At 48.3% G+C, this 12,503-nt stretch overlaps 1 protein-coding gene across 7 annotated transcripts in view; it reads left to right on the forward strand.

The window, feature by feature from the left end:
- The window catches only part of PEMT (phosphatidylethanolamine N-methyltransferase), a 129,001-nt gene that overhangs the window by 10,751 nt on the left and 105,747 nt on the right, over window positions 1–12,503 (forward strand). For 6 of the 7 annotated variants that reach the window (XM_075899750.1, XM_075899752.1, XM_075899751.1 and 3 more), the window contains one exon: window positions 5,886–5,993. The exons of the other annotated variant lie outside the window; for it this stretch is intronic. In XM_075899750.1, the coding sequence (XP_075755865.1) occupies window positions 5,886–5,993 (108 nt within the window). The remainder of the gene's footprint in view (window positions 1–5,885; window positions 5,994–12,503) is intronic. 7 annotated transcript variants of the gene reach the window in all.

The following is a 12,503-nucleotide window of genomic DNA, read 5'->3' on the forward strand; positions in this document are numbered from 1 at the left end:
GCCGCACAGTTGAGCTGGGGATGAGCTGTGCAGTGGCTGCCCCTTTGAAATGCCTTGCTGCGCAGAGCCTCGGGTTAGCTGGGGGCCGGGTTCCGCGTGGCATTTCTCCAGAATCTGGGGTCAGCTGAGGACTCCCTGTTGATCCCAGTTCTGCTGAAATGCCGCACGGAGCCTAGAATCAGCTGGGGAGTCCCCAGCTGACCCCGGGCTCCACAGCAATGCCCTGAAACACTGAGGCAGCATTTGTCCTTATTAAATGAAAGACTAACACGCGTGCAAAAACGTGATCTTTTCCCCCTGTCCTTTGTATGGTGTTTGCTTTTTTAACTTGCAAACTCATCAAGGCAGGGGCCATGTCTTCTTCTGTGGCCGTGCTCCTATGATGGATGGACTGCTGAGTCTATGGACTCTTGTACAGTGCATGGTCAGACGCTGGGTCAGGGCGTAAATCTGTACAGCGCCTAGCACGACAGGACCCTGGTCTTTGGGCAGCACAATAATACAATCTAGGCCCTGATCCAACTTCTCTGTCTCTATTTTTAGAGTGTCCCTTTGCCAGTCCACCAGCGACTGTGATTTTTTGGTGACGTCTTTAGGAAGACAGTAAATGACTTTTTTGCTGAGCTGTATCTTTCTTGTCTTACACACACAGTAACTTAGTGACTGATGTGGCGCTGAGTTGAGAGTGCACTGGGTTATGTTTTAATTTCATAACCGCACAAATTCCTGGGATAGAGACCATCCTTAGGAGTTCCCCATTTGCTTGCAAAAGCACAGTCCAATCGGTTTTGTGCTGGCTGCAGTGAATTTGTTTATTTGCAGGAGGAGAAAAGAAATGGATGTTACTGACAATGGGTCCACAAGCCAGGATGTGGCTTGTCAGGTACTGACTGTGTGCTCAGTGCTGTATAAAACAGCGGAAGTCCCTGTTCCTGTTCCACAGCTTTTAGAATTTAAATGAGGCACAGATCATACAGTCCAGACCTGTCGTGCATTGGATTATTAGAAGACAGCCCACTGGCGAATGCTGAGAATTCTTGTCTTTTAAGGAGACACTTGGCTGAAAGGAGGAGATTGAACAAAGGGGCTGTAAGGGATCAGGGTGTAGCTGGTCTGGGCTAGTGTCTACAAGTCAAGGACCACTATGAGACTGTAGTCAGCAAGCAGGGATCACAGTAATCACTAGAGCCAGCACTGATAGGTGAGGGTCAGGATCCGAGTCAGGGTGGGGTTGGAGACCGGAAGTACAGTCTAACAGCTATCCAGACCACTGTTTGGCTACCCAGACAACTTCCTGCAGCCAGACTTCAGGATTAAATAAAGAGCATGGGCCAATGAGAAGGCCACAGGGTGCTGTCACTCTGGATCCTTTGGGTGGTACTTTCTGAGCTGCCTAACTTCTACAGTGCTCCTCGGATGCGCTCCGGTGCATGGCCTCCGTGAGGGTCTGGCAAAGCCAGCTGTCCCAGGCCCATGGGTCCTTTGTGGGGCAGCAAGGACGGTTGGAGAGGAGTGGGAAATGGCTGTTTGCAGCTTGTTGGTGGGAGTGCGGCGGAAGGAAGTGGTGTTGGCAGGAATGGAGCAGGCCTTTGGCCTGGAATGTGACAAGATATTTGAAGCAGGCGTGAAAGGGGAGGTGTAGCTGGTGGAGGGGGTTGGAATATGTGTGACAAGGGGAAGGAAGATGGGTTTACCTGCAGCATTTTGTACAGACTGGAGAGGTGAAGAGAGAGATGAGATGCATATATAGGGTCCTACCAAATTCATGGCCATGAAGAACACATCCCAGACTGAAAATCTGGGCTTTTGGGTGCTTTTACCCTATACTCTACAGATTTCATGGGGCAGACCAGCATTTCTCAAATTGGGGGGTCCTGACCTGAAAGGGAGTTGCAGAGGGTCAGAAGATTGATTTGCAACCCTTCTGCATGGCCTTCTCAGCTAAGCAGCTGGAGAGCCCCGCTCCGCAGGCGGAGCTGCCACCACCAGCAACACCGAAGTAAAGCTGGCCTGGTATGGTATTGCTCCCCCCACAACTTCTGTGCTGCTGCCTGCAAAGCTGGGCGCTCTGTCAGCAGCCACCACTCTCTGGCCACCCACATTGCAGGTGGCAATGCAGAACTAGGGGTAGCAACACCATATCATGTCATCTTTACTTTTATGCTGCTGGTGGTGGTGGCTGTGCCTTCAGAGCTGTTTTCCTGGCCAGCAGCCGCTGCTCTCCCACTGACCAGCTTGAAAGCAGCACTGCTGCCAGCAGAAGCATGGAAGTAAGAGTTGCAGTACCACACCCCTCACTATGATAACCTTGTGACCTCCCACCCTCGACTGCTCTTTGGGTCAGGACTCCCACAATTATAACACTGTGAAATTTCAGATTTAAATAGCTGGAATCATGACATTTTACAATTTTTTAAATCCTAAGATAATGAAATTGACTACAATGGCCCATGAATTTGGTAGGGCTCTATGCATAGAAGCGTGACAGGTGGATGGTATGAGCCAAGACACAACAGGAGGGTTGCAATGGGATTGGAGACTAGGGGATGGGTGTTAGGCAGCCAGTATAGGCCTGACCCTCCATTGGGAGGTCTATCTGGGCAAGGGAGGGCAGAATCAGGCCTTGTGTGAGCCAATGTTCCCTCTAATCTTTTTTTATCCATGTGCAGAATAACTTTTATATGCACTGAGGCATGTGCAGGTGTGTACCACTGACCGAAACAAAAAACCTAGCTGTGGGCGCTCTTACTCAGCTGGGTGGCATTTGGATCTCTCCCGAGTGGCCACACAAGTGCACAGTTTACAGGGAAGGCTGGTGGGAAATCATGTTTCTGGTGCAAATAGAGGCTTTCCCACCAGCCAGGCGCCTCCTCCCTGAAATCATGAAGAACCCTGTGCCTTAGGGTGACCAGGTGTCCTGATTTTTATAGGGATAGTCCTAATATTTGGGGCTTTTTCTTGCTATCTGGTCACCCTATTGTAGCACGTTCCAAGCAGGGCAATTTTCAGAAACACTGTGTGTGAGTGAACCCTTGTGACTTCCCCTTGGATTAATAATTCCCCCTTCGTCCGTGATTGAAAGTATTGGGAGAGGCCCCTCACTCAGACGCCCTGTGCTGTAGTGTGTAATTCCAGCTTTAAAGCCAAGTGCACAGAAAGGTTGCTAAAAAGCACAATGCAGGAATGGATTCTGCAGGCTGGAGAGCATTCTGTTCTCTGCAGTGCTTTTGCCTCGCAAAAACGGGGATGAGCTGTAAATAAATTGCATCTGAGCTAATGGCCTGGCTCTTCTTGACTCATGCTGCAATTCCAACTAATTCAGAGGACCCACAAGGAGGTTGAGAATGTGATGAATTCCTTTCTCTGTGTGCGTGCGCTGAAGTTATTTCATGCTTGGTGTGCTGCGTCCCCTTCAGGGAAGGGGCCTCTTTCAGTCATTGCTCTCATTTAAATATTGTCATTACTTGCACGTTGGGATCTGAAATGTCGGCTCTGAGAGTCAGACTCCCGTTGGCGTTCCCATCTCGTTAGCCGTGTAGCTCTCGACGGCTTGAAGCCGTCTTAGCTTCAGAGCTCTTTCAAATGGGCCCATTTGGCAGGGTTTTTATTCTGAGCTGGTTTTTCAAAGTGGTTTGCAGAATTTGCAAGCCCCCCAGTTGAGGTTTTCAGTAAAACGTAGTGGGGGAGTAAATGTGGGAAGCATTTTTACAGAAAATATCAATTCTGTTGATGATTTTCTCTTCCAAAAAAGGCTTCCCACCACTTGATTTTATGAAGAATCTTTTGCTCAAAAGATCTAGCTCCACTTTACTTGCAAACTTGGTGGAATTTGTCCTCCCAGCACTTAGAGGGGCGGGCAGGCATAATTCCCACTCCGCAGGAGGAAAATCGGAGGGATGGAGATGGGGCAGTGACTGCTGGGTCCCGCAGGAAGTCTGTGGCAGAATGGGGACCTGAACCCAAATCTCAGGAGTCTGTCAAGTCTTAGCCACAAAAGCATGGTAGTGAGCTGAGGCACCGTGAAGTATCATGCCCTTTTGCTTGGCTTGGAAACACATTTGGATTTCCACCACTGCACACACTTGTGGTGCCTACCCGGATAGCACCCCCAGCCCTTTAAACCCATTTAGTTGTGTGTGACTTGCAGGCATGGGTGGTGGGTGAAGCTAAGGCTGGGGGAAGCAAGCCACCCAGTCCTGCCTCTTCCACCCAAGGCCCCTCCCTCTGTGGGAGCCAAGGCCCTCCACCACTAGGGTTGCCAGGTGTCCTGTTTTCGCCCGGACAGTTCGGTATTTTGGCCTTCCGTCTGGTTTAAAAAAAAAAAAAAAAAAGAGAATACCAGACATTTTACATGTCTGGTATTTTCTGTTTTCCTTGGACAGATGGCTGGCATCGTCTGCGGGGGCGGGGCGAGCAAGGAGCATGGTAGTTTAAAGGCACAGCGGCCTTTTTTTTTTTTTTTTTTTTCTTCTTCCTTGACCAATTTTTCCTTGCCTGTTTGGGATTTTTTTGTGAAGGTATCTGGTAACCCTATCCACCACAGGGGCGGGTCTCCAGCTCTCCTCCCCCCCTACCAGCAATGCCCCCCCCCCCCATTGCAAGGGCAGGTCTCCAGCTTTCTCTTCTCTCCCCCCCCACCCCCCACGCAAGCATCCCCAGCCCCAGAGCACGGCTGAAGCCTGAGGGGCATCCTGGAAGCCATCCTTTAGCAGGGGGCAGAATGTGGGTGGGCCCGTGCCTGGCAGTTCGGAAGGCAAGGCCTCCCCTTGCCTCTTACACCCGCGGCCCATGCTCACAGATGAGACTTCTCAGGATGAAAGGGGGTTAGTGCCCTTGTCTCAGAGCAGAGGCAACTTTTGCTGGTTTGGCAAGCACTTGTGGCCTGGTTCTCAGCAGCGCTGAGTAATCTGATCAGGGGCAGGAGACTCAGCATTTATCTCCATCTTTAGTATCTCTCATCCTAATACCACAGAGCCAGCCCTTTGCATGTCTTTCCACTGCCCCCTTGGGGGGGGGGCAGCAAAAGGATTGGCCCACCACTGCCATCGAAGCCTGTTCTGGGCTTAAACTTGGCACAGCAGGGCTTTGCCACAGTTTAGGACGGGAGGTGAAGGAGAATGCTGTATCCAGCTGCTGCTTGGGAGGGAATTTGGAATGCAACAGCTGGTTCCGATTTCAGCAGGACACTGGCATTAATGGCTCCTATTACCAAAATAAAGAAATCAAGCCCTGGCTTCTTCATGATTTCAACTTTCTCTCCTTTCTGAGCACTTCCAGCAGCACAACATCCCATAGTGTCCCCAGCCCGGAGGTGCCTTCTGTAAGTTTCCTAAATGTCCCGTCTCGCTCCAGCCCTGCTTCGCTTGTGGGAGTTCATTGGACCAAAATGCACAGTGCTAGGACTTACAGACTTGTGTGTGGCATTAGTACACTGCAGGAGATTTACTAGCTGGAGGAAATTGACTTACCCTTCTCCTAGGCCTCTTACTAAACGCTCTGGCTACGTCTACACTGGCCCCTTTTCCGAAAGGGGCATGCTAATTTTAAACTTCAGAATAGGGAAATCCGCGGGGGATTTGAAGTAGGAATAAGAGATCCTCCGGAATAGGGCTTTATTCCGGAGGATCGGGCCAGTCTAGACGCTTTTTTCCAGCTTATCTACAAGCCGGAAAAAAGCGGCGGACATCTTTATTTAAATCCCGCGGGGGATATTTAAATCCCCCGTGGATTTCCCTATTCTGAAGTTTAAAATTAGCATGCCCCTTTCGGAAAAGGGGCCAGTGTAGACGTACCCTCTGTATTCAGCCTTCTAAGAGTTGAGGTCTAGAAGCTAGCTAGGGACAATGCGAGACTACACCCCTGCTAACTTTGTTCCTTCCCTCCAGGTTGATTTGTCCACCATGACGCTACTACTTGGCTATGTCAAACTGAGTGACTCCACCTTCGCAGCTGCGGTCCTTTGCATTGCTTTTAACCCTCTTTTCTGGAACGTGGTAAGTGTGCTATCCATTCTCAGGCCAGCAGCTAGTAACTCGGTGGGTCATCTTGGATGCCATCTGAGGCAGGGACTGCATTTGGCCTGATTCCTAAGACTGGTCACTAGGTCTCTATTAATTCCACCTGACAGTTGGTGTCTCTCTCCCCTCCTCACCCCCGCCCCTTCCTTAATAGAAGCTCGGAGGATTTTCAGCTCTTGAATTTCTTTGCCTCCCTTGCAGGTGACTGGTGTGTTTATTGCTCTGGGAACTCAGGAGGGCTGCGGTGGGAGTGGGTATAGCCTGTGATGCAAGCGGAGTGCTTTTTCTCTGAGGCTGTGTCTACACTTGCCAGCTGTTTACACTGGCCGCTTGCTTTTCCGGAAAAGCAATGACGACCTAATGTAAAATCGTCATTGTTTTTCCGGAAAAACTATGCTGCTCCCGTTCGGGCAAAAGTCCTTTTCCGGAAAAACTGTTCCAGAAAAAGGCCAGTATAGACAGCCCAGTAGTCTTTTCCGCAAAAAAGCCCCGATCGCGAAAATGACGATCGGGGCTTTTTTGCGGAAAAGCGCGTCTACATTGGCACAGACGCTTTTCCGGAAAAAGTGCTTTTCCAGAAAAGCATCCTGCCAATGTAGACGCGCTTTTTCCGGAAATACTTATAACGGAAAACTGTTCCGTTTTAAGCATTTCCGGAAAAGGGTGCCAGTGTAGACGTAGCCCATGAGTTTGATTCTGCCCACTGCAGGTGTGAAGAATTGTGCCTAGAAACACCTGGTTAATAAAGGGTGAATAAGGCAGATGCAGCTTAGCTTTGCAGTTTAGGAACAGACTGGGCCCGATTCAGGGAAGAGTACACTGCTGCCAGCTTACTCCTGCCTAGGAGCAGCAGGGATAACCCAGGAAGAGGAGGGCTTAACTTGATACCTTATTTTAGCACAATGAGGATCATGTTGAAACCCATGCTGCTTCGGACTCATCCTCTCTTCACCCCCAACCTACCCCCTTGATCTCTCTGAATTAGGGAGCATGCCTTGCACCTTGCTACCTGTCAGCCTGGCGGTTGCTGTCCTTACGCATGCCTGAGAGTCGCACTACTTGCACTTGCATTAGAGCCTTCCGTGCCTGTAGCAGGTTGTAGGATCGAGGTCTCGCTGTCCACCCACCTGGCTCTGTTGCAGGCTTCTTAGGCCATTGTATGCATTTTCTTCCCCTGGGGAGACCAAACAGAGCAAGAAATGCAGTAACAACTTATCTTTATTTGGTTCTCGTTACTTGAGAAATGCTTCATCTGCTAAGGCTGTCAAAGCTAGATTGTGTCCCTGTTACACTGGTGTGAAACTGGGGAACAACTCTAGCATGGGCACTCAAGATTGAACTAGGACAGGAAGGAACCTCGAGAGGTCATCAAGACTAGAGTCCTGCCCTCATGGCAGGACCAAGCACCAGCTGCATCATTCCCGATAGGTGTCTGTCTAACCTGCTTGTAAGTATTTCCAATGATGGAGATTCCAAAACTTTCAGAGACAATTTATCCCAGTGTTTAACCACCCTGACAGTTGGGAAGTTTTTCCTAATGTCCAACCTAAACCTCCCTTGCAGCAATTTAAGCCCATTGCTTCTTGTCCTGTCATTGGTGGTTATAGAGAATTTTTCTCCCTCCTCCTTGTGACATTCTTTTTGGCACTTAAAAGCTATTATCATGTCCTCTCTTGGTATTCTATTTTCTAAACTAAAAAACAAACCCAATTCTTTCAGTCTTCTCTAGTAGGTCATGTTTTCTAGACCTTTAATACTTTGTTGTTCTTCCCTGGACCGTCTCTAATTTGTCCACATCTTTCCTGAAATGTGGTGCCCAAAACTGGGCACAGTACTCCAATTGAGGCCTAATCAGTGCAGAGTAGAGCGGAAGAATGACTTTTCACATCTTGCTCACAACATTCCTGTTAATGCATTCCAGCTGCATAACAGAAAACAGTATTTGGCCTCTTTGACTAAGTGAAATTAACTTTATTGAATGTCATGGAACTTGGAAGCCCAGGGACCTTGTTGTATTTGCAGCTGCTACGGTACTTTTGGCAATTCCATACAAAAATTATGTGTTTCCTGCAGAATTACTGTGAGAACGGCTGCGTTGGCATGATCCATCTTTAGAAACCGATTAACACCAGTTCCATACCTTGAGATGTAGATGTGCCATAATGCCTCCCAACCCAGAAGCATCTGGCATGTCCTTTTGTCCCTATTTATTATGCACTGGAGCTATACAAAGAAGACATTCCCTGTCTTGGGTTCCTTAAAATCAAAGGGCCAGTTCCTCTTTTCCGTAAAACTTATGAATTTACTTCAGTGGGATGGCTCACATTAGTAAGTGCTGCAGGCATAGGTGCCGGAGGTAACTTACAGGCTTTACAGTTTGATTCAAAGGCTCTCCACACCCTTACTATACAAATTGCTTCAGCACCTCTAGCTGCAGAATTGGATCCTGGATCAGATGCTGACCATATAGTAGAGGTAGGTATAAAACACTGGCTGGAGGATCAGTCGGGAGGTGGTGAAAATCCAGGCTTTTGCTGCAGAGCGTTTTCCTCTGGAGTCTGAATGAAGAGTGGGAAGGCTGCACTAAGTGGAGGAGGGGGAGGCAGAAGGTGTGAAGGATGGAGAGGGGAGGTCAGAATGGGGCTTGGGCGATTCACAGCAGGAGGTGAGCAAGAGGAAATGATAAATATTATTCATTAATTTATACGGCACCTGTTACCATGGCAGCCGGGCACTAATCATTACAAATATTAAAACATAAACTGCATTAGCCACCCAGGATGACTTGTTGGATAAGTCACCCGCTGCTGCTGCCAAAAATATGTTGACAATTAAGTCGTGGGGCATAAAGGAAACAGAAACCAATCAGTGAAAGTCTAAAGCAAGCAAACACACTTTGTCATCTCGTAAAGTCCAGCAGAGAGCAGCTGGTTTCGGCATAGGCCATGACTCAGTGCTCATGGATCCCAGACATGGCTCAACGCACTAAACCAGTTGTAGTTTATGCTCGGTGGTCCCTGCAATGTGATAGGCACCATCCATCCCAGGATCACAAAGCTCTTTATGAGCATTAATGAATTTAAATTGCACACCCCCCTTATCAGACAAGAAGGTATTAATAATAATATCCCTATTTTATAAGGTCATGCAGCAAGTCTGGGCAGATTAGGGTCTAGAACTGATTATAAGTCATGTGCCTGGAATACTCTTTCTCCCTGAGTACATCTAAGGGTAAATCCTCACTAATACAAATTATAGCTCCACTGAAGTCAATGGAGGATGCTTCTCGCTTGGAAGCATTTATGGAAATTAGACTCAAAGTGAAATTTCAGCCAAGGCTTTCAAAAGTGACTACAGGTTGAACCCCTCTGGTCCAGGACTCTCTGGTCTGGCAATATCTGTGGTCTGGCAGGATCATGGATGTTGCTGGACCAGAGAGTCCCATGACCAGAGATCCCTAGCAGGGAGCAGCTGGCAGCGCAGCCCTGGCTGTCCTGAGTAATGGACTCTGGTGATCTGCTGACAGACCCCAGGAGAGCCCAGAGTCCTTCAGCACAGGGGCTGACCTTCACTGGTCCAGGTCAGGTCCCGGGGGTGCCAGATCAGGGAGGTCCAACCTGTAGTGATTTAAGATGCTCTGATTTTTTTTGAATGGCCAGCTTGAGATGCCCCAAAGGAGCCTAGGGTTTCTGAAAACCGATTGGAATTCGTTTCAGTTGTAGTTCATGTCACTCATCAGACAGACTATGTAGCATAAACAAGAAAAAAAATCAGACTGAGCTGTTTGGAAAACATGAACTTTAGGGGAAAACTTTGTTTTAAAGAAAGGAGGAAACATTTCTCCATGCTCGTTTTGTTTTTATATTTGCTACTTAGGATTCCAGATGGCTCTGGTTCTTGGAATGCTTGGGAGTACCTTGAGGTATCGCTAAAGAACTAACGTCTTGTCGGCTCTTAAAGAAAGAGAGAGGAGATGAACCAACAGAAACGTCCAAGTGCTTTTTCTGGGTCCATTCTGAGAACTGAACCACTTTGTTTTTACCAGTAGGTGGCACTGCAGGCAAAATGTGGAGGGCCTCTTTCTGGTAGCAGCAGAGGGCTGACCATGGAGCCATAAAAAAGGAACTAGGATTGTTTATTATTGTTTAAAGAGGAATTGGATATTTCTTTGGGTGCCAGGGATTTGAAGGGGATCTTGCTATTTACTGCTCTGCTGCAGAGCTGCTTTACACTCCTCTGCTTGCTGCGAATGGTGGTCTGGAATATATCATTAGGGACTGCAGGTCTTGAATACAGCTCGGGGGTGGGGGAGTGTTCTCTAGTGGTACCCAGACCATCACTGCTAACCAGCAGCTCTCTGGCACCAGCAGGGAAGGGCTAATGAGGGATGTGAAAGTGTAACCATGTGCACAGTTAACCAATGAGCCTGGGCTCCCTGTGCATACCGATTCCTGGGGAGCCTCCTTCAGCGGTTACTTAAATGCAGGAATTTGTCTGAGCATCTGAGTGGACTCTGGATCTGCTGCTGTATTAGCTCTTGGCTCTGGTTTGACCCTGACCCTCTTCCCTGAAAAAACTGAAAACAATGAATAGTTTAGCAGCACCTTGAAGACTAACAAAACATGTAGGCGAAAACTCATGGTCCGAACTACCGTTACTCCTCGTACCGTTACTCCCTAGGAAGCCTAGTCCGAACTACCTAGTCCGTGCCGCGTGTAGCCGCGCGGCACGGAGTCCGCACTAGCGGACATTTAAAAATGGCGGCGCCCGGCTTTATGCAAATGAAGCCCGGGAAATTCAAATCCCGGGCTTCATTTGCAACTCCGGTTGCCTACATTACCACCCTAGTTCGAACTAGGGTGGTAGTATAGACATACCCTCAGCTGTCTCTCTGAAACTCTTCCCTGAGTCCCTTTTGACTTATCGCCCTGCTGTCTGACTCTGGCTTGACCGTCTGGTTCCTGACTGTGACTTGACTCTCGGGATGGCTGTCTGAGTCCATCCTGACCCTCAGTGTGACTCCTGATGGTGATTCCGGCTCAACCTTTGGCATGACTGATGCTTAGCATGAGCCAGACCCTAGCTCAGAGTTGAACCTGATGCTGAACCTGGTTCCTGGCTTTCAACCTGACTCTGTCTGATAGGCCTGAGGGGCCACGCCCAAGTCTCTACATGTACCCATGGACTTTCACCATGAGACTTGGCTTTAATATTGTGCTTATTCTGAGCAGTAATATCCAGTAAGTAGAGCTCCCATGTGTCCTCACAATGTGTTCTGTTTGGAGACGTGACCTGTCTGAGGGTTTTCTATGCACCTTCTGAGATTTTCAGTGGAGGCCTAAGGCATGCAATTCCTGTTGACTTTGGGCCAGTACCTCCATTAGTTTGCTATGGAATCACCCAGCCTTGGATGATGATGCTCAAAAGACTCGCCCAGCAAGTGTGGGAACACTTTGAACTCTGTTCAGGCCTGCTGTAAGTGGGAGCAGCGCTGTTGACTTCCGTGGTGTTGCATCTTATGGTACCACTTCTGGGTTCACTTTTAGATTAGAAAGACAAATGGGAAACAGGCTTAGATTTCTTCTTCCATGCTGCTAGTCTCCCTTTCATGCACCAAACCACCTTCCTTTCTTCCTTGTTCCTCCCCGAAGGCCACTCCTGTAAAGCCCGTCAATGATTTCTTTGATTTCTGTACCAGCACCCAATGTACTATTCTGCCTCTGAATTGTTTTGTCTGTGTGTGCACGAGATTGCAAGATCCTTGGTACAAGGCCTGTTTCCTTGGTCAGTGCCAAGCATGCGGTCTGCACTCCATAAACAATAGGGGGTGCATGTTAAAATACAGACTCAGTGGTTAGAAGCTGATATAGTAATTGGGTACACCAATTTATTTTGGGTGACTCACGTTGCCTATCTCAATGAACTTCTTCCGGTGCAGTGTCTTGCAGTGGTTGTCCTGGGTTTTTCAGCTATGCTTTTTAGTGTGTTAGAATAAAGACATTCAGCTGCTGTCCTGGCTCCATGGCTCCATGGCAATCAATGGTAAAACCACCACTGACTGTGGTGGACACAGGATTTCCTCCTTGGTCTTGATCCTTAGTCCTTCAGAATGTGGCCTGCCTGTGTTGTCATGAAAGAAAGCAACCAGACTGCAGCTGGACATCTTCATTCTGTTTATAAAGCCAGTTGTGTTTGTTGTACATTACAAGCCTGTATAAATACAAGGGTTGTTTCTTTAGATTGAGAGCGATATAATTCTTGCTTCATCGTGAGAGAAGGAGGAGAAAAACACGCCTCTAAGAGGGGGTTGCCAAACCGCCAGCATTATCCTGGAGTCTCCAGGAATGAAAGATTAATCTTTCATTCGAAATCATATTGAGTGATGAAACCTCCAAGAATGTCATAAGAATGGCCATATGTGGTCAGCCCAAAGGTCCATCTAGCTTCTAACAAACAGAGGTTAAGGACACCATCCTGGCTAATAGC

Source organism: Pelodiscus sinensis, chromosome 16 (assembly GCF_049634645.1).
Source record: "Pelodiscus sinensis isolate JC-2024 chromosome 16, ASM4963464v1, whole genome shotgun sequence".
Taxonomy (NCBI): domain Eukaryota; kingdom Metazoa; phylum Chordata; order Testudines; family Trionychidae; genus Pelodiscus; species Pelodiscus sinensis.